This window comes from Hirsutella rhossiliensis, assembly GCF_020360975.1.
Source record: "Hirsutella rhossiliensis strain HR02 chromosome Unknown scaffold00018, whole genome shotgun sequence".
In the NCBI taxonomy this organism is placed as follows: Eukaryota; Fungi; Ascomycota; class Sordariomycetes; order Hypocreales; family Ophiocordycipitaceae; genus Hirsutella; species Hirsutella rhossiliensis.
Window position 1 is genome coordinate 1,337,595 of NW_025408684.1, and position 22,760 is coordinate 1,360,354.

The 22,760-nt window shown below is 59.0% G+C and overlaps 5 protein-coding genes across 5 annotated transcripts; 3 read left to right on the forward strand and 2 right to left on the reverse strand.

Annotated features, from left to right (window-relative positions):
- Positions 1–4,654: 4,654 nt before the first annotated feature.
- HRG_11090 (caspase domain-containing protein) lies at positions 4,655–6,702 on the forward strand (the record flags this gene model as incomplete). The annotated part of the gene is made up of 7 exons (XM_044869560.1): positions 4,655–4,728; positions 4,787–4,931; positions 5,022–5,112; positions 5,168–5,551; positions 5,606–6,044; positions 6,445–6,614; positions 6,677–6,702. 7 exons carry the CDS (start codon positions 4,655–4,657, stop codon positions 6,700–6,702), a joined length of 1,329 nt encoding a protein of 442 aa, XP_044715511.1.
- A 716-nt stretch (positions 6,703–7,418) lies between these two features.
- HRG_11091 (centrosomal targeting protein) lies at positions 7,419–11,609 on the reverse strand (the record flags this gene model as incomplete). Its single annotated transcript, XM_044869561.1, has 6 exons — positions 7,419–7,743; positions 7,825–10,058; positions 10,140–10,292; positions 10,359–10,759; positions 10,820–11,174; positions 11,238–11,609. 6 exons carry the CDS (start codon positions 11,607–11,609, stop codon positions 7,419–7,421), a joined length of 3,840 nt encoding a protein of 1,279 aa, XP_044715512.1.
- An 815-nt stretch (positions 11,610–12,424) lies between these two features.
- HRG_11092 (transglutaminase-like superfamily domain-containing protein) lies at positions 12,425–14,475 on the forward strand (the record flags this gene model as incomplete). The annotated part of the gene is made up of 5 exons (XM_044869562.1): positions 12,425–12,475; positions 12,524–12,834; positions 12,900–13,077; positions 13,139–14,247; positions 14,301–14,475. The coding sequence occupies 5 exons, from the start codon at positions 12,425–12,427 to the stop codon at positions 14,473–14,475; spliced, it is 1,824 nt and encodes a 607-aa protein (XP_044715513.1).
- A 363-nt stretch (positions 14,476–14,838) lies between these two features.
- HRG_11093 (ubiquitin carboxyl-terminal hydrolase, family 1 domain-containing protein) lies at positions 14,839–17,090 on the reverse strand (the record flags this gene model as incomplete). Its single annotated transcript, XM_044869563.1, has 6 exons — positions 14,839–15,392; positions 15,464–15,553; positions 15,596–15,899; positions 15,967–16,069; positions 16,124–16,218; positions 16,293–17,090. The coding sequence occupies 6 exons, from the start codon at positions 17,088–17,090 to the stop codon at positions 14,839–14,841; spliced, it is 1,944 nt and encodes a 647-aa protein (XP_044715514.1).
- Positions 17,091–18,592: 1,502 nt separating this feature from the next.
- On the forward strand, positions 18,593–22,490 carry HRG_11094 (uncharacterized protein; the record flags this gene model as incomplete). The annotated part of the gene is made up of 3 exons (XM_044869564.1): positions 18,593–19,060; positions 19,119–21,348; positions 21,403–22,490. The coding sequence occupies 3 exons, from the start codon at positions 18,593–18,595 to the stop codon at positions 22,488–22,490; spliced, it is 3,786 nt and encodes a 1,261-aa protein (XP_044715515.1).
- Between the last annotated feature and the right edge of the window lie 270 nt (positions 22,491–22,760).

Consider the following 22,760-nt stretch of genomic DNA (forward strand, 5'->3'; position numbering starts at 1 on the left):
TAGTGAGGTATCGAGGACTTGCATATCCGTTAAGTGACCCCTGTACAAGCCACCGTCTCACCTCGCTCTCTTCGAATCTTCACTGTTCCACGGCCGGGCAACTCCCAACCATGGGCCGTACGCTGGCATCTCCATGGAGTCGACGGCCAATTGAGACGGGCGGGCGAGAATCGAGATGGCTGGACCGACCATGGCTACGCACACGTCGCAATGCCTGACCTCCCCTTCCCACGGAGGACCAATTCGGGCTTTCAAGGCCTCATGAGACCAGCACTTGACCATGACGCAGCTTCCCATCTTCTTCCACCAGCTATGGGCCAGAGAAAGGTGAAGGTAAAATCCCTAGCGGCCCCTGCGCCGTACTTGAGAAGGTCGCGGAGCCGGGTTTGATCGTCACCTTAGATCTTGCCTCGAAGCCGTCCTCGGCGGCTTCCGCCCGGGACGACGTCACCGTCGAAGTTGCCTCTACTTTGGCGGCTGATGAGGCCGACTTGGTTTCGCAAGTGACGGCCCTTGTAAAAGGCGTGCACAGAGGCCGAGGCGGGCATGTTTCTCCCCAGCTCCCGGCGCTCGAGATGGCCCGTTTCGTCCAGCAGGGCGACCTCGTACTCGCATTCCTCCGAGATTCATCGTCGGTATCAGATGACGCGGTTGAAGATGGAAGGGGCGGGAGCGGCTGCGAGGTCATCGGCTGCGTCTACATCAAACGCTCTCGCCCTTCCTGGGCAATTTTAGCTTGCTGACGCCAGGTTCCGAGGCGGCGGGCTGGGGACCACCCTGGCACGCTTTGCCAAGAGGCACTGCCGCGAGCTGGGATGCATGAAGGTACAACTCGAGCTGCTGGTGCCTACGTTGTCTGCACATGCCGTCAAGCTGCGGCTGCAGGCTTGGTACCTGCGGATGGGCTAAGTTACGGCAGCGTCAGGCTGGGCAGGTCTGAGCACGACTACCCCGACCTTGTGCCGCTGCTGACGGGCCTGGCGGACGACAAGAAGACATTCGAAAGGAAATTTCGGCTCTTGTCAACATAAAGGCAATGAATTGGCAGCACGTGCTCCATTCGAGGCAGGTGACCGACGTGGGTGGAGGGCTCTGGAAAGGTGCAGGCAGACGCTTTGTGGGCTACAAGTAAGTCGACTACAAGGCCAAACAGTTTTGGTGCCCCTGGCGATGCTACTCGTACAGCGCACGTTGCAGCAGCCGGCTATTTCCAGGCAACGAGTCGCGCGCACGCATAGAGCAGAGCGGGCACAGCGAAGCGAGAAGCCAACGCAGCCCCAGATAACGGGTCGCCTCACGGTGGCATTTGACGGTGGATGCGGCGGGCAGTGAAAAGGCGGGCAGGCCGACCATTGATGGCGGCATGGGAAGACGCAACGGGCGAAATTGCCTGGCACCTTGGGTCAGCACCAATATAAAAAGATGCAGCGTTGGTTGGGCCATTGCGTGCATCTTCTCCGCCCTTTCTGTTGTGGTTGCGTCGGATATCCAAATCTCGGCATGCGTGCGAGCCATGGCTCGTTCAACGAGGGTGACTTGGATGGTGGGTGGTAGAGGCATAAAATAAAGCAAGCAATCAAAATCGGTAGGTACAAAGTACGTCTGTATAATATCTGTAAGCTACAGTAAATGTGATATTCTGGGAGGATGAGAGGACCAACCACCAATTGCCGTGATTCTCGTTCTACAGCATCATCGGGTCTTGATCATCCGTCGGCTCACGCCGCACATCCATACGCAGCCTACGAAATACCTATTAAAGTAAAAAAAAGCAAACGCCGCGCGTTTGCCGGGCAGGGGGCGCTTCCACATTTGAAGCTCAGCTTTCGGTGTCCCCGCAAACGCTTCCGTGCCACTAATCGAACCCCCCCCCTTCTCCCACGCACGGGAGCGGAGCGCGCGCACAGTTGGAGTGGCAGGGACGAATTGGCGGGAGACGTGTCTCATGGTGGAAGAGGTGAAGGAGCCTAAGTTGGGAGCAGCATCGGATCGAGGCCGTCGCTCTGGTCGTTGAAAACTTGAATGCATTGCGGGCGGCCCGTCGCTCGGCATGCCAAATTTAGAGCTCGAGATGCACGGCCGGCGACGAGGCTTGGTTGGTTGGGTGCGCCGAGATGGCCTTCGATGCTGCCGCCGGACCGGTGCGACTCTTGCGTGCAACTGGGGGAGTTGAAACGGCTGCCGAGGCGTGTCGACGGATGCCGCCGCAAAGCAGGAAAAGTAAACAAGTGCTGAAGAAGACGAACAACGACGACGTCAGCCATCCATTGCGGAAGCGGTGCCGAGGTGGGGATGGGGAGGGGAGGGGAGGGGAGAGGGGAGGGAGAGGACCATGGGGACGTGCCCGCCCGGCAGGTGGTGGCTTGCGCACCGCCACACGCAGTCGGCGCATTCGGCGAGTCCGTGCTGCTGGTGTTCGAAGGGTTGAATGAATGCTAGTACGTACCGCTACCTACCCCCTGTCAACCTGAAGAACGGGTCGCCGTTTGGTTCGTCTTCTTTCCCTGGTCATGCGAGACAAGCGCCGCCCTCTTTTTGCAGCTACACGTGTTGCTCCAGATGGGCAGCCAAACCCTGCGCTGCGTTGCGTGTAAGTCGAGGAGTTCCGTGCTCAGTTCAGGTCCTTCCCATTGCCTACCTTAGGCTACCTTAGGTACCTACCTACTCGCCCCAGGCAACGGGCACCAGGCAACAGGCAATACAATACCTACCTAGGCAATAGACCATAAGTTGGAAACCGATCAGACGGTGCAGCATCGTACATGCGTGGGTGTGTGTCCCTTGCCGAGCGCTTCCTCCGCCGTTGCATGCATAGGTCCGAACGACGACCATTGTGATGACCCATGGCCAGCTTCAAGCCCGGGGCGCAATTAGACATGCAGCTGCGTTTAAACGCAAGGCAGTCAGTCAGTCGGGGGAAGATGGTGAATGCTCGCAGCAAGCTTGGCCCGGCACGGCAAGGTAGATAGATGCTTGATGCCCAGTTCTCGGTGCGGTACGAGTAAGTGAGCAAGTAAGGGCCGGCCGGCCGTGTAACAACATGTCATCATCGCATGCCGACGGGACTCGGATGCGCAGCGTAACTAAACCACATTAAAGTACATGACTCTGCGCGTGGAGCAAGCAACTGGGCAAGCAAACTGGGCTGGCAGCTGGGTGGGCTGCTTGGCAGCAGAGCAGAGCTGTAGTTCCGAGCCAGGATGACCCGAGCGCGCGCGGGATCGACAGTCGCCGGGCTCACCTCGGGTGGGACCCGTGGGTTTCATTGCGAGGCCGTCTTCAAGAAGAGAGACTGCCTGCCTGTTGACGTCGCACCATGCGCGTGAATTTTTCGCAGTCGAGATGCTCTCGCGACCCCTGCCGTTACCCACTCTCCCCCCCTTCTCCCCCCCCCTTCTCCCCCCTTGCTCGGCCCTGCTTGCCCTCCTTTCCATACATGGCTGATTTCATGCGAGCACCAGCCACACTCCACAGGGCTAGCCTAGCTACAGTACTACATACTGTACAGTACAGCTCACTCAGCACCGTTGATGATTGCTGCTACTGTACCGGTACTCCGGTAGTACTCCTCCTCCGTGCTTTGGACCCTGGCAAAGACAAAGGCCCAGCCAGGCCTAGTACCTAGGTGATTACCTTAACTTACCTACTGTACCTATAATATAATAGTTACCACGTCCGTCCGGCTTGTCAGCTCGCCCCCGTCACACCCTGACCTTGCAAGCTCTTCTTCCCACGCGCCTCCGACAGCAATTACCAGGTCGCGGAAACAAGGGAAAGAGAAGGCAAAAAAGAAGGACGAAAAAACTCAACCCCGGCACCATCGTCATTATTCGTATTGTCTTCCCACCACTACTACCATCACTACCACCGCCCGCATGCACTCGCTAATCATGGTCTGACGTGCAAGTAGACGCCAGGTACTGCAGACGCCACTGGCCTGCCCCCTGCCACGCACCAGCGACTTGCCGAGAACGCACACTCTACTTTCCTTGTAGAGGGCGGGAGAATTCATCCACGCACCCCGCTCCCTCTCCTGCTCCTCCTCTTTCTTCTTTCTTCTCTTCCATCTTCGACCACCACCACCGCCACCACCACCAACGCCCACCCCCCTCTTGTCTCCTCCCTGCTCGCGCGCTTCTTTTCCACCACGCACCCTCGTCGTCCACCGACGCCTGCTCCGACTGACCGCCTTCTTTGTTCGCGCGTGGCATCCCGACACCTGACAAGGCTGGCTTGGCTTTTCGGAGCCGCGCCTGCAGCCCGCAGCCTACTGGCCAACATACATGCTACCTAGCTTCACCGGCCTCGACTCTCCCTCCTCACCTTGTCCCGCGCGACCCTCCCCTCCCCGCTCCCGTCATCGACTTTCTATTCAAGGCCTCGGACATCCCCTCCACGACATATAAAGCTCCTTTTTCGCGCGCCATCTTGTCACGCCTCGGACCCTTGGGGCCCAGACAGGCCTGGCGTGTGCCTCGCTTCCCCGGACCTTCGCTTGCTTTCCTTCCTCCTCCCCCGCCGTCTTGGAAGCTGCCGCCCGCTGCTTCCGCCGCGCCGCCCTTGCTCGGCATATTCAGACGCATCGTAACGGCCCGACCCGACACCTGAACCTCGGGCCGAGAGAGTCGACGCTTGCCTTTCCATTCAATTCGACATGTCTGCCCACTCGGGCTACGGCGGCGGCGGCTACGGTCCCCCGCAACAGCAATTCCAAGGCAACTATTATCAGTGAGCATCATTCACCCTATTCCGAATCAAGCCAGTCTGATCAAGTCCTGGGCTGCAGCAGACCCCAGCCTCCGCCCCAGCAAAGCTACAACGGCTACCCGCAGGGACTCCCTTCCCCTCAGCCCGGCTACGGCTATAATCACCCTCCGCCTCAGCAGCCGCCGCCGCCGCAGCAGCAACAGCAGCCGCAGTATGCGTACCAGGTATGACCCGCGCGCTCCTCGGCCCGCCGCCCGAGCCACGCGGCACCACCCGCCAAGTGCATCTGCTGACCGGTCGCGCGACGGTGACAGCAGCAACCTTCTCCTCCTCAGCCGTACGGCGGCCCCAGTCCCTATGGCCATGCGCCCCAGCAGCCAAATTACACTTCACGGCCCAGTCCCGGTACGAGGCGCGCCAAACGCGATATGTGCGCCGTTGACGCTGACAACCTTGACAGGTATGCACCCGTCGCAACACAGTCCCTACCAGCAAGTACGACCCGGCCCGCCGGCTCCCCCGTCAGAGCCCCAGCACTTTGGGCAGGGCGCGCCCCAGGGCTATGCCTTCAGATACTCCAACTGTACGGGCCGGAGGAAAGCGTTGCTCATCGGCATCAACTACTTTGGCCAGCGGGGCCAGCTCCGCGGCTGCATCAACGACGTTCGGAACATGACGGCCTACCTCGTCGAGAATTTCGGCTACAAGAGGGAGGACATGGTCATCCTGACGGACGATCAGCAGAACCCCATGAGCCAGCCCACCAAGCAAAATATTCTGCGCGCCATGCACTGGCTGGTCAAGGACGCCCGGCCCAATGATGCCCTGTTTTTCCACTACTCGGGTATGGCGATGCTGCCGACTAGGAGCCCTGGTCTCTATTGCTAACATGCGGCAGGCCACGGTGGACAGACCAAAGATCTTGACGGCGACGAGCCCGACGGTTACGACGAAGTCATTTACCCAGTCGACTTCCGCCAGACCGGCCACATCACCGACGATGAGATGCACAGAATCATGGTTCGGCCCCTTCAGGGCGGCGTCAGGCTAACGGCCATTTTCGATTCCTGCCACTCGGGAACGGCGCTCGACCTGCCTTACATCTATTCAACCCAGGGCATTCTGAAGGAACCAAATCTTGCCAGAGAGGCAGGCCAAGGGCTGCTCGGCGTCATTTCTTCGTACAGCCAGGGCGATCTTGGCGGTGTTGCCAACAACATCATGAGCTTTTTCAAAAAGGCCACGAGCGGCGAGGAAGCCCACAGCCGCGCCATAGCCACCAAGACTTCCCCGGCCGACGTAATTATGCTGTCCGGCAGCAAAGACGACCAGACATCGTGGGTCTATCCTCTCTATTATCTTGCCTGTCCCTTTTTTGCACCACGCTATCCTTCAACGGGCTGTGTTTGAGGCCAAGGTGGCTGCAAACGTCGCAAGTGAGTCGGCGCAAGGCGCTCGGCTTGGGTGCCGCCGGGCTGTACAGGATGCCCCCCCGGCCATGCATGGGAGACTGGGAGAACGCAGGACTCATTTGTTTAATCGTTTTGTATCTCGTTTTGAACGCCTCGGGTGTCAGGTGCAATCATTCGGTTGCACCTTGGCATCCGAGGCGACGGGTTACGTTGGGGCCTCGGAGCCGGCCCAGCCTGCACAGATGGCCGTCGCACTCGTTTGCGCTACCCTTGTCGCCATATTCTCGACTTGTCATGAGTGGCTTGAGCTAACCAAGCTTCTTAGTGCCGATGCCACCATCGCCTCCCAGGCCACCGGCGCCATGTCCTGGGCGTTTGTAACTGCCCTCAAAAAGAATCCCCAGCAGAGTTATGTTCAGCTTCTCAACAGCATACGAGACGAGTTGGCCTTGAAGTACACACAAAAGCCGCAGCTATCCTGCAGTCATCCCCTGAGTAAGTCCTTGATCTACATGGACGGTCGTGCCGGCTAGAGGCTCTCGGTTAACGGGCCCCAGACACGAACCTGTTGTTCGTCATGTAATTCTGGGTTTCCTAGGGGCCAAGTGTCGGCGATGCACCGGTGACAGCCTCGACTGTACATGGATCTCTATGCTTCTCATTAGGCTCACAAGACGCCTCCTCAGGTGATGGATGGCTCTTGATGAATTGGAAAGGCAGTAATACCCTGGGCTCATGGTAACGACTTCTTGGATCTCGCGTCTGGCACCTGAGCCTTTGACTCTCTCCATGTCTGTCTGATGATGGGGGAAGGATGTTGGCTGGCCAAGAAGAGTGGGAGAGGGAGAAGCTCTTCTACTCATGCATGACTTTTTCTTATAAAGCAACCAATCTCTGCTGAAGCGTTTCTTTTAATATGGTCGCGCCCGCCCCAACGAGCGTGGATTTGCGTTGGCCCAAGGCATTATGTAGCGCGCGCAACGCAACATGTGGAGGATGGAAACAAGATGATGCCTTGATTGAGTATCACGGGGAGAAATGGACGTTATAAAAGCGACCGCTTGCCTTGTCCGCATGAATCCTGCATATCGCACTGCCTTTCCAATGCCTGCGCCTGATGCTTGTGTCCCCCCTTTTCCCACATAGCCAGGAGCGGTGGTGATGCCGTGCCAAAAAAAGTCCCATACAGCCCCATTCCTTTTCCCGAGCCATACATACACACACACACACAAGTCCGGCCGTACCCAAACTTGGCAACTCTTCTCAACTGTCCCTCTCTCATTCCCCTCCCGCCTCCCGTCACGCGTCAGCGTCGGCAGGCACCACCTGGAGACGCCTGGAGCGCTTGGCGCGGCGCTGCTCCTCGACGGCGGCGGCGAGTCTGCGCCGCACGGCCTCGTGCCCGGCCCAGCCGCGGGCCGAGATGCGCGCCCGGGCGATGAAGCGCGCGGCGATGAGCACGGGGCGTAGCGACGGCGCCGCCTTGGTCGCTCGGCTACCGCCGGCGGCGCGTGCCGGGTGGCCGTCGTCGTCGTCGGCGGAGGCGGGCGGGTAGGCGAGTGGCTTGCGGCTGTGGAGGAGGTTTGTGCGGATGTGCTCGAGTTCGCGGAGTTGGGCCTTGTTGCTGTTGCGAGAGCGTTAGTTGCCGGCCTGTCTTGCGCAAAGGGAGAGAGAGAGTAGGAAAAAGGGGAGGGGGGGAACCAACCAAGCGTTGGCGACGTCGAGCTGCAGCTGCAGAAACCTCTTTGCATAGGCCGCGTCAGATCGCAGCGACGCCTCGCGCTCCCATCGGGCCTGCATCCACTCCACCTGCATCACCATGCCGCGGAGCTCCTTCTCGTGGCGCTGCTCGGCGCCCTGGGCCGCACGCACCAGCGTCTCGAGGGCCTCGTCGGTGCCGCCGGGCATCAAGTGGCCGACGACAAGTCCCTGGCTAGCACCGGCAGCGGGGGCCAGGGAAGAGGCGGCCGGCCTCTGGAGGCGCTGAATGTCGCGCTGCAGCTTCTCGGCGCTCATGCGGTACGCGGCGCGCTCGCTGCGGGCCCGGTCGAGCTTGCGCCTCAGCGACGCCTCGGCCGCGACGAGGCCGTCGATGAGGTCCTGCTGCTGGCGCACGTCGTGCTCGAGGTTCTCCACCTCGGCCTGGCTCTTACGCAGGTGACGATGCTGCTTGCTGTTGGCCGTCTGCGCCTCAACCGCCGACTCGCGCCCTCGCTCCGCCTGGTCGAGCTTGTGCTGCATGCGGCGCATCGCCTTGTCGTGCTGCGCGGCCGTCTCCTCGGCCTGTAGCCTCGCCTCCTCGAGCACCTCCTCGAGCACCAGCTTCTGGTCCTCAAGGTCGCTGAGCTGCCGCTGCAGGTCCTGCGTTGCCCGAGCCGCCCTTCGTTCGCTGTCACGGCTCCTGGATTCCCATTCGTGAGCAGACCGCTGAGCCGTCGAGAGCTGTGCCCGCAGCTCCGAGGCTGGTGGTGCGCCGCGCTCGTCGGTCCGGGCAGGCGAAGCTCCTGGGGATCCAGTGAGCCGGAAGACCTCCTCGTCGTGCAGTTGCCGCTCCAGGTCCGCAATCTGTTTCTTGAGGCCCTTGACGACGTCTCGATGGGCCGAATCTCGCTGCAAAAACTCCAGCTCCTTCTGGCGCGATGCAGAAAGGTCCTTTCGAATCATCGACAGGTCGCTGCTGATGTCCCCGCCGTCTCGCATCTGCACATTCGCAAGTTGCATCTGGTAGTCCTCGATCCGGCGCTCGAGTTCGCGCACCGCCCTGCGGGCTGTGGCCAGGTCCTGGCTCTCGGATGATGACGTTTGCCGCAACTTGGCCTGAAGCTCCACGACCTCTTGTCTCAGGCGCTCGTCCTCAGCTGCTGCTCGCTCGAATTCGTCCTCGAGAGTCTTCTCGATTGCTGCGCGCTGGTCTGCCAGCGCTCTGTTCTCGTCCTTTAGGCGGCGCACTTCATTGTCGAGCTTCATCTTGGCTGTCCGGAGTTCAAGGCGCTCTTGGTCGACCTGGAGCGTATCATTGTCGTGCGAATTGACACGACGAAGCTGGTCGTCGAGCTCGTCGCGCTCTGCTCTAGCCTCGGCGAGTGACGTCGTTGACGAGTGAAGCTGCACCTTGAGTGTCGCGAGCTGATCCTGAAGAGACTGCTGATTCTTGGTAGCCCTCTCCAGCTGAGACGTCACGTCGGAGAGTTGACTCCTTAGCCGGGCCGTCAGCTCGGCGGATTGCTGGGCGCCACGATCGGAGACGGGGCTGTCTCCGCGCTTGAACTCCTTTTGTTGCCGTTTAAGCTCGCTCAGCTGTCCTCGAAGTTTGTCGCACTCTCGCTTGACAGTCTCGAGCTCCTGGCTCCCTCGCGCGGCCGAGCTCGTCTGCAGGACCTCCACTTCGTCTTCCAGAGCCACGACCTTGGTGACCTGTGACTGGTAGTCAATCTGAGTTTGTCGAAGCTCCTCGCGTACCGACGACAGCTCGTTGCGTAGGTTGACGAGTAGTCCTTGGCGGGTATCCAGCGCATCCTGGAGATCGTCAATCTGCCGAGTCATAATGGCCTCTTCGTTCTTGTGACGCTCTGTTTCGCTCTCAATGGCCTCTTTCAATTTGAATTCCTTATCCGACAGATTACCCTCCGCTTCGCGCAACCGGTCAATGGTCCTTTGAAGACCGACGGCCTTCTCCTCGGCCCGGTCCCGCTCAGACTCCAGCGTTTGCCTCTGGTTTTCCCACTTTTCGCTGTCGTTATCGTAGAGATTATCCTTTTCTCGAATCTCAGCTTGTAGGTCGGATACTTCATCGTTGAGCCGCTCAATCTCGCCACTGTACTGGTTGCGAAGGTCCTTTTCCGTCTCCAAAGCGTATTCCCGCTCCTGCGACAGGCTCTCTTCGAGCTCCTGGATTCGCGTCTCCAGCCCTTTGACTTCTTGCTGGAGCGACGAAGATTCCTTGGAAAGAGCGTCATGGCGAGACTGCAATAGGTCTCTCTCATCAGCCACAGCCAAAAGCTCGGCTTCCAGCTCTTGTACCCGAATCAAGTCGGATTCTCTGCCTTGTCGGAAGTCCTTGCTTTCCTGCCGTAGAGTCTTCATGGTTGCCTTGAGCTCGGCGTTTTCTTCGTTGGCGCGGCCGAGCTCCTTCTCAAGCGCGGCGTACTCCTGGCCGGACTTGTCCAGCTCGTTCTGCAGGCGGGCAGCTTTGCCTTCGAATTGGCGAGAGAGGCCCTTGGTGACGACGGACTTGTCTGCCATGTCTTCCTGCAGCTCTTGGAGATCCTGTTCTGCTCGCTCTTTCTGGGCCATGGCTTCGTCCATCCTGTCCTTGATGTCCTCAACCTGTTCCTCGAGACGACGAATGTTCTGTTCGAGATCCTGTATCGTTTCCTTGGCCTCCTCTAGCTCTTGCTCCTGCGAATCGGCCTTTTTCATCTCTGCGGCTAACCGCTGCGAGTCCCGGGCCCTGTCCTCGGCGTCCTCTAATTTGTCCCGGAGATCCTCGAGCTCGTCTTCGCGTTCCGTTATGATGCGGTCCTTTTCCCGCAAATCGGCCTCGAGGTCCTCGATGTCGTCTTTGAATTTTTCCAACTCGCCTCGATCATGCTGGCTCCGGTCAAGTCGATGTTGCAGGTCGGCCATGTCGGCTTCACGCTCTTGCAGGGTTTTCCGCAGCTCTTCCAGCTCGACACGCTGGCCTTCGTCGGAGTGCTTACGCTTGGCCTTTTCCTGGAGCTCCATCATTTGGCGGCGGTAGTTCTCGAGGTCGCGCTCGGCGGAGGTTACGTGCTTCTTGTACCGATGGAGGTCTCTCTGCATCGTGACCTTGTCCACCTTGAGCTCGGTATTTTCCCTGAGAGCAGCCTCGCTAAATCCGGGCCCGGCTTTGCGCAATGCCTCTTCGAGAAAGTGAATCTTGAGCTTGAGACCAAAGTTCTCTTTTTCGATGCGATCGATGACGTTCTCTTGCTCGCGTAGCGACAGTTGATTCCCATCCTGCAGAGGGCCCTTATCCCTGCCGCGACGGGGTTGCATGGCAGCCGGAGTCGAGGCAACACTACTACTGTCGACCTGAGGCAGCGTGTTGTCTAGGTATGACTGGTTCCGCGAGCCGAGATAGACGGACGTGTCCACCCGGGGAATGGGCGTCATGTCGTCTTCGTCGATTTTGTTGAGGACTGGTGTGTTTTGGACGGCCGCGCCGTTTTCCTTACCGTACCGGCGCACGCTGTTCCTCGTGGCCGACTTGAGCAGGGGCGTGAACTCGGCGCCGCCGACGCTTGGTGGCAGGTTTCGTCGGTCGGCGAGGGGCCCCCGCTGGCGGGGGGTCCTGAGGTTGAGGCCATTGGAGCGGCCGTTGCGAAGTTGCTGAAGAAGGTTTCCGTCCTTGCCTGGCGACTGAAAGGACGCCTCCTGGGAGACGTCAGCAAATTCGGGAAGGTATGTCGCGTCGCCAATGTTGGTTCGCGGAGTGTCGAGTGCGCCGCCAAAGCCTGGCGGGGCCATTGCGGGTGCGCGTCAAGAGTCGGGGCTCTCAAGTACTGTTCGCGGGGGTTTCAGCGGCGATGATAGTCGGGTAAAGTTGATGTCGGACACGCAGGGCGGGAGTCACGCGCGGTGACGGCCGGCCCAACCAAGACGACGACAGGGCAGGATTGGGGGCCGTGTCGGGTGCGAGAAAGAAAGATTGGAGCTTGTGGGGATGCGTGGCGAGGTCAAGCCTTCGGGTGCGTTGCTCTGCTGCGGTCACGGTCCATGGCTCGCTACAGCAGGCACGCAGTCTGGTGGCGGATAGTTGGGGTAATTTATTCAGACGAGGTTCGTGATCCATCCCTCTGGCGCGTTGAGACCTTGTTTACTTTGTGCCTTGCTTTGGTCTAGCGCGCGGGTAGCCTTGGCCGGGCTCGGCCAATGAGCGGCTGTCAACTAGAGCCAATCACGACGCAGCACGATATTAGCTACTTGGTGCTACGTACCACGATTCGCCTCTCCCGATAAATGCATCTGGCCGTTATCTCCCCGTTCCTCGCTTCGACTTCCATCCAACGTCTGGCGCTGCTCGTCTCATCTGCTTCCTCTCTCGGGCGGCTGCTATTTCCCTGGCCTCTGGCGACCTGCTTCTTGCCTGCTCCAGGACAGGCAGTGTTTTTTTTAATTTCTTATAAGAGTCGGGTCCCTCTAAGCCGACGCCGTCCTCGTCGCCGCCGCCTTCTCGCCTCTCTCCCATCCTTCTCCAACTCTCACTATTTCACTTTTTCCTCTCTCCTCTCGCCTCTGCCTCATCTCTCTCTCTATCTCTCGCTCTCTCTGAGCGCGCTGCCATGTCTTTGGATAAAGTTCCCGACGAAATTATCCAGCATCTTCTCCACTACGTCTCTCCCCGAGACAACCTTCGAAGCTTGCAGCTCCTCTCGCGGCAGTTTCATCGGCTCGCCAATGAGCCTCTGCTTTGGAGATATCACTGCCGCAACTCCTTCAACCACTGGCATCAGAGCCACGAGTTTCGACACAAGCTCCGCTGCAAGGCCTCCGAGGTCGACTGGAAGCAGCTCTTCGTCCTGAGGGCCCAGCAGAATCGCCTCGTGGCTGACCTGCTGGATGGTATCATCGCCACACAGGTTGGCCGCTTAAAGCGGTTCGAGTCAATAGCTCGTCTTGGCTACGACGCCAAGGACTTTCTCTTGGAGCAATGCCGGATAGACGAGTCTGCTCCGGATTTTCTAGCCAGGAGGTAATGACCAAATCTCTTACTCTGCCGCTGCCGTAGCGCCTGACCGTGCTAAAGCAATACTCCAGATACTACAGTAATTCTCTCCTCGACAGCATCCACAGAAGTACTGCCATTGAGGAATGGCACAAACTTCGACGGGATCGGGATTCGCTAGATGCGCACGTCGCCGGTGTACGGCTTGAGAGAGCACTTGGCGCATTCGACATGTTTGTGTTGCACGATCAATTCGGCGACCTTGATGACGTACGTTGAGCGCACCTGTGGAAGGGTCTTTTGTGTAAGACGGCACTAACCTCTCTATCAGGTTTCCCAGATGCTAGATGACAAGGCTGCCGAGTTTCGAGCAAGCCAACCGAATCTTGACGCGTTGACGACTCGCCAAAAAGCACTCGCCTTGAATCGATGGCTCCGCTCTAATGGCCTTACTGGACTGTGCAACCCTGAGCGCAACTATCGCAACCTACGCAATCTCCTCATCGGCCAAGCCCTGCGTCACGAGGATCACGAGTCTATTCCACTCATATCAAGCGCCATCTTTTGCTGCCTGGCCGCGCGTCTCGGCCTGACAACACAGTGCTGCGCCTTTCCCGGCCATGTCCATGCCATCGTCTTTGCCACTCCGGGGCGGACACTAGACGGGAGTCCGGTAGTCGGAGACGGCGAGCCTCGGGAGCGAATGTATCTAGACCCGTATGGTCTTGACGACGAGGTCCCCACCGCCTGCTTACAGGTCCTGCTGGCAAGGTTTGGATGGCAAACCAGCACCGACGTCTTCTTTGCGCCCGTTCCTACCCTGGTCAATGCGCTGAGGACGGCGCGGAACATAAAGGCGACATTCGCAAGGGTCTTGGAGTTGCAGGACGACGCCCACCCCGAACTGAGCCAGCTCCTACGCGGCAACAGCTCGATGAACATGGAGGCCGCACTTTACGCGTCAATGTGGGCCCCGCTGATGCTGACGCCACCCAACACGTTCGAATGGGACGATTGCTTGGCAAACTTCCTCCGACGCTTTGCTGGATCATGGCCCGAGGACGCCTGGTTGGTAGAAAAATATCTCAAGCCGTTGTACAATAGCTTTGCGCCCTCCAGGGACGGGCTCGCTCGTCATGCCAACCGTGGCCTTGATGATCCGTGGGGGCATTTGCGCCGTGTGCGAGAACAGGACGCGCTCGTGCCCCGCGTCTTTCGGAGGAACGTGTTTGGAGACGAGTCGATCCCCTTCAAGGTCGGACAGGTGTTCCGACATCGACGGTACGGCTGGATCGGCGTCATCACCGGCTGGTCCGACCAAGGAACCCGCGACCTGCCCGTGACGCACCCCAGGAACTTGGACGAGCAGATCGGGCAAGATGCCACGGCACAGGCGTCTTTACCCTTGCGGCCTCCTAATCAGTTCTTCTTCATGTGCTTGTGAGTACATCCACGTCCCCATCTTGTTACTCTGCCTGACTGGAGACTGGTAGCCCCAGCACCGGCTCGGAGCCTCACAAGGTTGCCGCCGACAGCGTGGAACTCGTCCACGACGCCAGTCAAGTCGATGATGACATGTTTCCCTTGGCCGGCAAATTCTTCAAAAGTTTTGATCGTGCAACTTGCACATTTGTATCCAACATCAAAGAACAGTATCCAGACGACTGACGGGGTCCCGGGCAGGCATAACATGATGGGAGGGTCTTTTGGGCGAAGGGTGGCGGGCATGGAATTGCAGCGGGATGAGGGAGCTTAGGACGGCGTTTGAGGTGAGCTTTATTAGCTTTTTGCCAGTGTTTTCGTCGTCGATGTGGCAATCTGTCTCGCACTAATCATGTGGCGCAATGCCTTTACGCGCCATCTCAACGTCTCTACGCCCTCATGAACCTGAACTCAGTGTAGCCATGCCAAATTCTCCATTTCGTTCCCAAGCTGCTTCCACGCAAGTCGAGACGATATGGCTAGCCATCAGCCGCCTGCGTTCCTCCGCCCCCACCCCGTGCCGAGTCGCACGGTCGAGCCGCCAGCTCTTCACTGAGACATTCGGATGACGTCCTCGAGGACACCCTTGTTCGCTAGCTTGGTCATCCAACAGTGCAGCGCCGGCGTGTAGTCCTTCTGCCTCCCCCTCACGCGCTCCTCCTCCTGGGACACGGCGATGGTCTCCTCACGGTACTTAGCCATGGCAAACTTGGTGCCGGCGACGAGCTTCTCGTACAGGCCGTGGGCCTGCTGTGCGTCCATGTCCGGGCGCGACATGAGCTCCGCGACAAATTTTGGGACCTCGGCGTCGGCAACGTCCGGCTGCTGGAGCCCAAATTCGCCGAGCGCGGTGTCGTTATCGATGACGCCGAGGAGGCCCTCGTCGGCGGAGATGAGTCGGGCAAAGGCAGCGTCGTCTTGGAAACGGGAGCGGAGGCGGTCGATGGCGCTCGCGTGGGACGCGATGGCGCTCCGCAGGGCGTCGAGAGGGCTCTGGCACATGGCGATGAGGCTGAAGCCGTTGGCGCTGTTGCCGTATTCTTGGATGCGTTGCTGGATCCTGGGAGTGGCGACTTCGGTCCAGTCCTCGGGGTTGAGAGGCCCTGCGGGAAAAGAAAAGGGAAAGTCAGCGTTCTGTCACGGATTTGAGCAGGCACGTGCAGCTTTTCCTTACCAACGTTGCGAGGATTGGCCCTCATGCCGTCAAGCTCCCAAACGAAGCCGTTGGCGGGGACGTATGCAATGAAATGGAATCCAAACTCCTCTGGCGGCACGTTGGCCGCCGCCTTCTTCTTTGCTCCTCTACCGGACGCGGCGGGCCCCTGCTTCCGGCCCTTCTTGGGAGCAACGGACTTCTTGGAGCGCCTGGGCTTGGCCGAGTCCACCTCGTTGGACAGACACAGGTCGGCCTCGAGCATGTCTATGCGCCGGACAAAGGAGTTGTGCGCCGCCCTGATGAAGCCGTTGGCCCCTATTCGACGGCCTCGCAGGGGGGAGCTCAAGTCTTTGGTCGACTCTTTGAAGACCTGGAGCTGCTCGCAGAGCTCCACCTGCTCGGTATTCATGATGATGTTGAGCAGGGCGACCGAGGCGCACGAGTTGGGGGTGGTCTGGCCAAGGATGTGAGCCATGAAGTTGTCAAAAGAAACACAATTTTGCTAGGGAGTGTGAGCTCACCTGGTTGGCAAACCAGACGGGAGCGTCATCGTCGCTATCGTCTTCTTCGTCGTCCAGCTGGGGCGTGTACTGGAAGAGAAAAACCAGGCCAAAGACGGGCTTCCTGTGAAAGACGTCGGCGTGCTGTCGAGGGAATTGACACGGCGGGGGAACTTACGGCAAAAGACCCATTGACCATGACTCGAGAGAGAGAAGCTCTTTGATTGTGACTCCTTTGACCCCAAGCTTCTTCACAATGAAGTTGAAGAAGGCCTGCGCGCAGATTCAAGTCAGTAACCAAAGGTGCTTCTCGGCGGGATAAGGATGCGAGGGGCGGCGATACGTACGGGCTCAGACTCCAGCTCGACCCACCCCTCCCACGCTTCAATCTCCTCGGCGCTCAGAGGCCTCAGGGCCTCCATGAGGAGGTCATCGGGCAGCGCGACCCCGTCCCTTGCCACATGCTCTGCTGCTTCGTTGGCGGCTCGCTTTGGGTTGCGGCGCGGGGTGACGTCGTCGGCGGTCCTCGCCCGTTTCTGTGGCGGCGCGTCTTCAGTCTCGGGGCTTCGACGTTTGCCGCCGGCAGCAAATATCGCTGGCCCATCATCGGGCCGGACAGGAACCGGGAGTTCTGCCAAGGGGGCCTGCGGCTCGGCCTCGACCTTGGGTGCTGTCTCTTCCGGAGCCTGCTCTGCGGCGGCAGGCTCCGACTCCACCTTGTCTGCGGTCTCCAAGTCCTGCTCTGCGAGTAGATCCGGAGACGCTGCCGCAACCCAGATGACAGCCTCTGTCGAAACGTCATGAGGCTCATCTTCAACTTCGTGCGGTGCCTCTGTTGAAAGTTGCCCTGCGGGAGAGCTAGGTTCGGTCTTATCCGAGATCTCTCCCGGACTCTGCTCTGCGGGTTGGTCCTGAGTCTTTGCCTCAATCTTGTCCGCGACCCTAGAGGCGATTTTGTCGAAGACGTCTGAAGTGATGTTTGCCACGAAGGTATCTGCGAGTTTGTCTGCCACAACGCTTGCCAGCTTTTCCGCAACCTTGTCCGCGATTCGCTCGGCCACTTGCTCCAGAGACTGTCCGAGAGCAGAGGTCAGAGTCTTGTCCGCGGCTGCAGCCTCACGATCCGTCTTTGCGCGGCGAGCCATGGTGAGATTTCATCCGGGAAAAAGAGGAGATGGTCTTTGCCAAGGGCTAAAGCGGTAGTGTCAGAGAAAGAGATGAAAGGGGATGATGATTGGAATTGAGAGAGAAAGTATCGTGAGGAGAGTGGCGATGAGTATAGGATGAAAGGTGAGAGGGGGGGAGAGAGAGGGAGAGAGCGGGAGAGAGGGGGGGAGAGAGAGAGAGAGAGGGAGGGAGAAAGAGAGCTGTGGGGTCGACGAAGATGAAAGAGGTGAAGAGAATTTTCAATGCAGGATGCGATGAATTGGGGAGGTGAAGACAATGAGTGAGTTTGGGAAGCGTCTATTGCGATCCAAGGTTGAATAGGAGGCGCAAGCTTTTTCTGGTAACACGCGTGGCCAATGATAGCAGCGAGGCGTGAGTTGCAATAGCAACAATGGGGAAACAATCAGATAGTGATGAAATGCGCGCAATGGCTTCTTCATGACCATTCTCATCGTATTATCTAGAATATCTCGAGCCAGTTGAATGGATGAGCGTGTTCAAGCCAAGCCTCTGCGCTCGCCGGCAAGGGCCGACATGCAGGAATGCAGCTGCTGTTTACAGAACACGCTGGCCGTAGCTCGCCATGGCTTCGTGAAGCCGAGGGAAGGGGAAATGATGGAGGAAAGGAGCCGAGCGCGAGCGAGACACGGGACGGAGTTGGATGAAGCACGCACCTCCAACGAGCACGATTCCTTGCGCTCATCAATAGGGTGGACGGGATGGGGCGCGCCCGGACCAGAGAGAGGCGCCCGAGGCCGGCGACGCAGCCGGACGTAAAGGCGACGATGGCTGTGCGGCGGCGCAATATTGCAACGCGGATGCGTTTGTTGCAGGATGTCGTAGCCGTGATGCGCCGTCTTGCTTCGCTGTAATTACTTGTCGAGTTCCTCCATCCTCTAGGGAACGGGGGCTCTTGTCTCTAATAAGCGCGGCCAAGGGACTGTTCGCCTCTACTAACAAGTACGGGTAAGGTAGCCGCTGATGGCGGCTCGGCAGTTGTTCCAGGTACTTTTCTTGGCGAGGTATTGTCTTCGAGGTTCCGCCAGCTCTACTGTCCGTACCAGTCATGTACTGGTCTGTGCGCCGCGCCCTTCTTGCCCACGTACAAAGACCGATGAGAGCGGCTGGCAAGTACCGTCAGACACTAAAGAGGGACTACAAAGCGCGCTAGAGGGACTTGGACCAGAGCTCGAGTACATGCAGCTACGGACGGGCCCAGCACTTACTGACAAGCAATCACCCGCTCTGTACAGTGACGCCGCCTCATTTTTCAAACAAAAAAAAACAACGGTCGAGACGCGGCAGCAAACACCAGCATCTACACCAACCCGACAATAACGACGACTCACGCGCCTCCATCCGCGCGCTTCACTTCTGTCCATCTCCATCTCGTCGCGCCCATCGTCTCTCCCTCCTGCGTCAATTCAACACCCCCTTCCCCCCCCCCGATGCTCCCTCTGCATCCATCACACGGAATGCGATGAGCTCGACGCCTCGTCTGCGGTCCGGGTATCCGACGACCCCGGCGACCGCCTCGCGACGCCAGCCTCTCCAAGAGACGCCCAGCAGCGCCGGCTCCGTCTCCTCCACCACCGGCTCGGCCAAGTCGCCGCCGCTGCTGCCCTTGGCCCCCGAAAACGCCGCCGGCCGCGTCGTCTCCCGCCAGCCCGTCATCCCCCTCACCTTTCTCGATGCTCCGCAGCAACGTCTCTACGCCTTCGGCCTCTACGCCCTACTCTGGGCATGGAAGCTCTACGACTGGCTTCAGGTGGTCGAGGACGGTGACTCGTCCTGGTGGCTCTTCCTCAAATGGATCTTCCTCGACTTTGCCTTTCTCTTCGGCCTTCCCGAGCTCAGAATACCATGGCTCGAGCTGTCCCAGGTTGTCGTCACCACCTGCTTCGCCTCTCACCTCGTTCTCAACTACATGTTGATGTTCAACATCCCGGTGAGCTCGCCTTTACGTGCAAACCTAGCCCGCTCCATGGCTAACCCCCCTTCCCTAGCTACCTTGGCAGTCATGGCTCCTTGGCCTTGTCAAGGTGCTCTACGATCGCGAACTGTCCATTTCCGAGCAAAGCGTAAAGGTCTCAAACATCCTCAACAACCACTCCTTGATCATGGGCAAGCAAATCATCAACATCCTGCCCGAGGGCTCCGCCGTTCTCAACCCCGATCACGTCCCCTACTGCCTCAGCTCAAAGCCCAAGGCCAGCGTCTCGCTGCCCGTCTACTTCAACGCCACCGTCCCCGCCGAAATCGAGATTGTCCGCCTCGACTTTGACAACAACAAGGAGGAGACCATCAAGGTTTCGAGTCGTGAGGTCGGCAAAGTCGCCAAGCAGATTCGCGAGCAGAGCGCCGACCCCAACACGGCTGGCTTTCATTGGCTGTACCAGGTCAAGAGGCCCGGCGTGTACCGCCTCGGCAAGGTCTTGGACGAGTACAAGCTCGAGGTCCAGCGAGCGACAAAGAATACCTACGTCGTCCCTTGCCCTCGTGCGCGCATCAAGACTGCCGACTCGTCCCGACGATGCATCCGCGACTTGTCCGACCTGTCGCTCGAGGTCTTCGGCACGCCGCCCCTCCGAATCAAGTATCGCAGGACCATCAACGGCAAAAACGATGATTTCCACTTTCAGAGCCTCCAGCCGGACGGTCTCACGTTGCCGCTTCTTCAAGCCTCCTCCAACGCCGTCTCCGGCCTCGATGACGACTTCTCCTGGGTGCGCCCCTCCAAGATCATGGTCAGCCTGAACGAATCCATGACCACCTCTGGCGAGTGGCAGTATTCAGTCGAGGAGGTCCACGATGCGTTTGGCAATGTCGTTGAGTACGCCGAGCCGGGCAGCGAGGCCGATGCCACTCCTCCAAAGGGCCTTGCCCAAAAATTCCTGGTCAAGGAACGACCCAAGGTCCGCATGCGTGGTTGCGATCTCAGAAACCCTCTCAAGGTCGCCAAGGGCCAGGCTGCCAGGCTGCCGGTCAACTTTGGCTTGTCGGGCGACGTGGCCGACACGTCGCATCAGTTGACTTGGCAATTCTCGCCCATCGACTCCTTGACCAACAGCGGAGATCACGGCGACAACATCTCCGTCGGAAGTCACCTCGCCAAGAACTCTCGCGATGAGCCGCGCGTCTCCGAGCCGGGTCTTTATACACTCAAGTCGGTCTCGAGCGGCTCTTGCGAAGGCGAAGTCGACGAACCCTCTTCGTGCCTGCTTTTGAACCCGCTGGAGCCGCGCCTGTCCATCCGATCCGAGGACATTCCTGACAAATGTGCGGGCAATTCCATTGGCCTCCGCGTCGACTTGGACCTCGTAGGCACGCCGCCCTTCACCGTCAGATATCAAATCATCACAGACGACCACGTCGAAGACCAGACACACCACGTCTCCGGGCTGCGGTCGCAGCTCGAATTGATCCCTAGGACGGCAGGCCGTCACAGATATAGATATGTTTTCAAATCCATCGATGACGCAGTCTACTCGGGCCTGCCCCTCGGAACAGATCTATTCTTGGAGCAGGTGGTCAAGCCCGCCGCCTCTGCCACGATTGCGAACCCCGACAGGGTCATCAGCACGTGTCTGGACTCCCAGGTCGGAGTCGATGTGGTCCTCTCTGGAGATCCACCCTTCAACCTCGAGTGGGAAACTGTCCATGACGGGAAGCGAAAGACGGAGCGCGTGACGGGCGTCGAAGAAAACCGCTTCAGGATCCAGACGCCTGTTTTCACCAAGGGAGGAGAGTACATTCTGGCCCTCAGCAGCGTCCAGGACAAGCGTGGCTGCCGAACCTTCCTGCAGGATCAACTCAAGATCTCGGTGCGCAGACAACGGCCGCGCGGCGGGTTCGGATTGGTGGAGCAGAAGACCAGCATCATGGCCGTCGAGTCCGACACGCCACTACGCCTGCCTCTGCGCCTCCAAGGCGAGGCTCCTTGGACCGTTTCCTATCGGAACCTCAACGGAAGCGGCGAGGTATTTACCAAGGTCGCCACCAGCGCCAACGACGTTGTCATGGTGCGATCACGCGGCGTCTACGAGATTGTGGGTGTCGAGGACAAGCAGTGTCCTGGCAACATCGACCCCTCGGCGTCCACGTTTCGGGTTGACTGGTTCCCCCGCCCACAAATCTCCCTGGTCGGGACGGACAGCATCACTTCGGCTTCGGGCGAGTTTACCAAGAAGGAGGTGTGCGAGGGCGACATTGATGGATTCGAGGTCAAGCTTCAAGGTGAGTTTTCCCCGCTCGAGTCATTGCCGCGCCGCGTTTGCTCACCCGTCACAGGTTCACCTCCGTACCACGTGCAGTATGAGGTCAAGCACAAGCCTCCTCAGGGATCGCACGCCAGTAGCCGAAAGAGCTTCGACGCCGCGCTCCCGAAGGCCGCCATTTCCATGGACACCTCAAAGGCGGGTGATTATACCTACAAGTTCTTTGGCCTGGCCGACAACCTCTACGACAGCGACGAGAACTTTGATCCGCTGGTTGTCCAGCAGCGCGTCAACTCCAAACCGTCAGCCGCCTTCTCTAAGCCCGGCCAGTCGTTCAAGTATTGCATGGAGGAGCAAGAGCACGAGGACAGCATCCCTATGACTCTCACCGGCGTCGCACCCTTCTACGTCGAGATCGAGATCAAGAATCAGGCAGGATCTCCGCCCGACACGTATCGCATTCCCTCCATCAATTCCAACTCGTATTCCATGCCCATTCCTCGAGAGCACCTTCGCCTTGGGACGCAACAGCTGCGCATCCGAAGAGTGCGAGATGCGCGGGGATGCCAGCAAAAGTACGACATTGGCGGTCCATCCATCCAGATCCAGCTGTTCGACGCGCCTTCCATCTACCCCTTGGAGTCGAGGGAGGACTTTTGCGTCGGTGAACGTATTGCGTACACCCTCTCTGGGACGCCCCCCTTTGACATCACGTACGAGTTCAACGGCCGCTGGAACGCCAAGTCACAGACGACAAACTTCCGCCGCATCGCCGAGAAGCCGGGCGAGTTCACCATCACCAGCATCTCCGACAAGGCCAGCGAGTGCCGCGCCGCCATCAACCTGCACAAGGCCATCCACCCCCTGCCCAGCGTGCAGATCAGCCGCGGCAAGCAGTCGCGCGTGGACATTCACGAGGGCAACGAGGTGGACATTCTCTTTGAGTTCTGGGGCTCCCCGCCCTTTGAGTTTACGTACACGAGAAGCAGCAACGTCAAGAAGGGCCACCGCAGCGTCGTGCTGGAGACGAGGCACGACATCTCGTACGAGCACAGCAAAATTGTCAAGGCCAGCCAGGAGGGCACGTACGAGGTGGTGGCCATCAAGGATAGGTTTTGCTCCTTTTCGACGCAGCAGGTCGAGAAGGCGGATGCGCGGTGAGGAGAGAAGGTTTTATGGGGGATTGTGTGGTTGGGCTAGCACCGGGTAGAAGAGGCAGAATGTGATGGGCACCAAGGATTGGGAGAGGGAGAGATGATGGACCGAGTCTTGTACATTTGATGCATCTATACCATGGCATGGCGGTTTTTTTTTTGGGGTTTCCCTTTCGACTTTCACTCCTTGCTCGGGGATCGGGTGGTCGAACCGCGATAGAACAAGTGACATATGTGGTTCTCAGAAATCCAAGAGATTGAACTGTCTGCGGTGAAA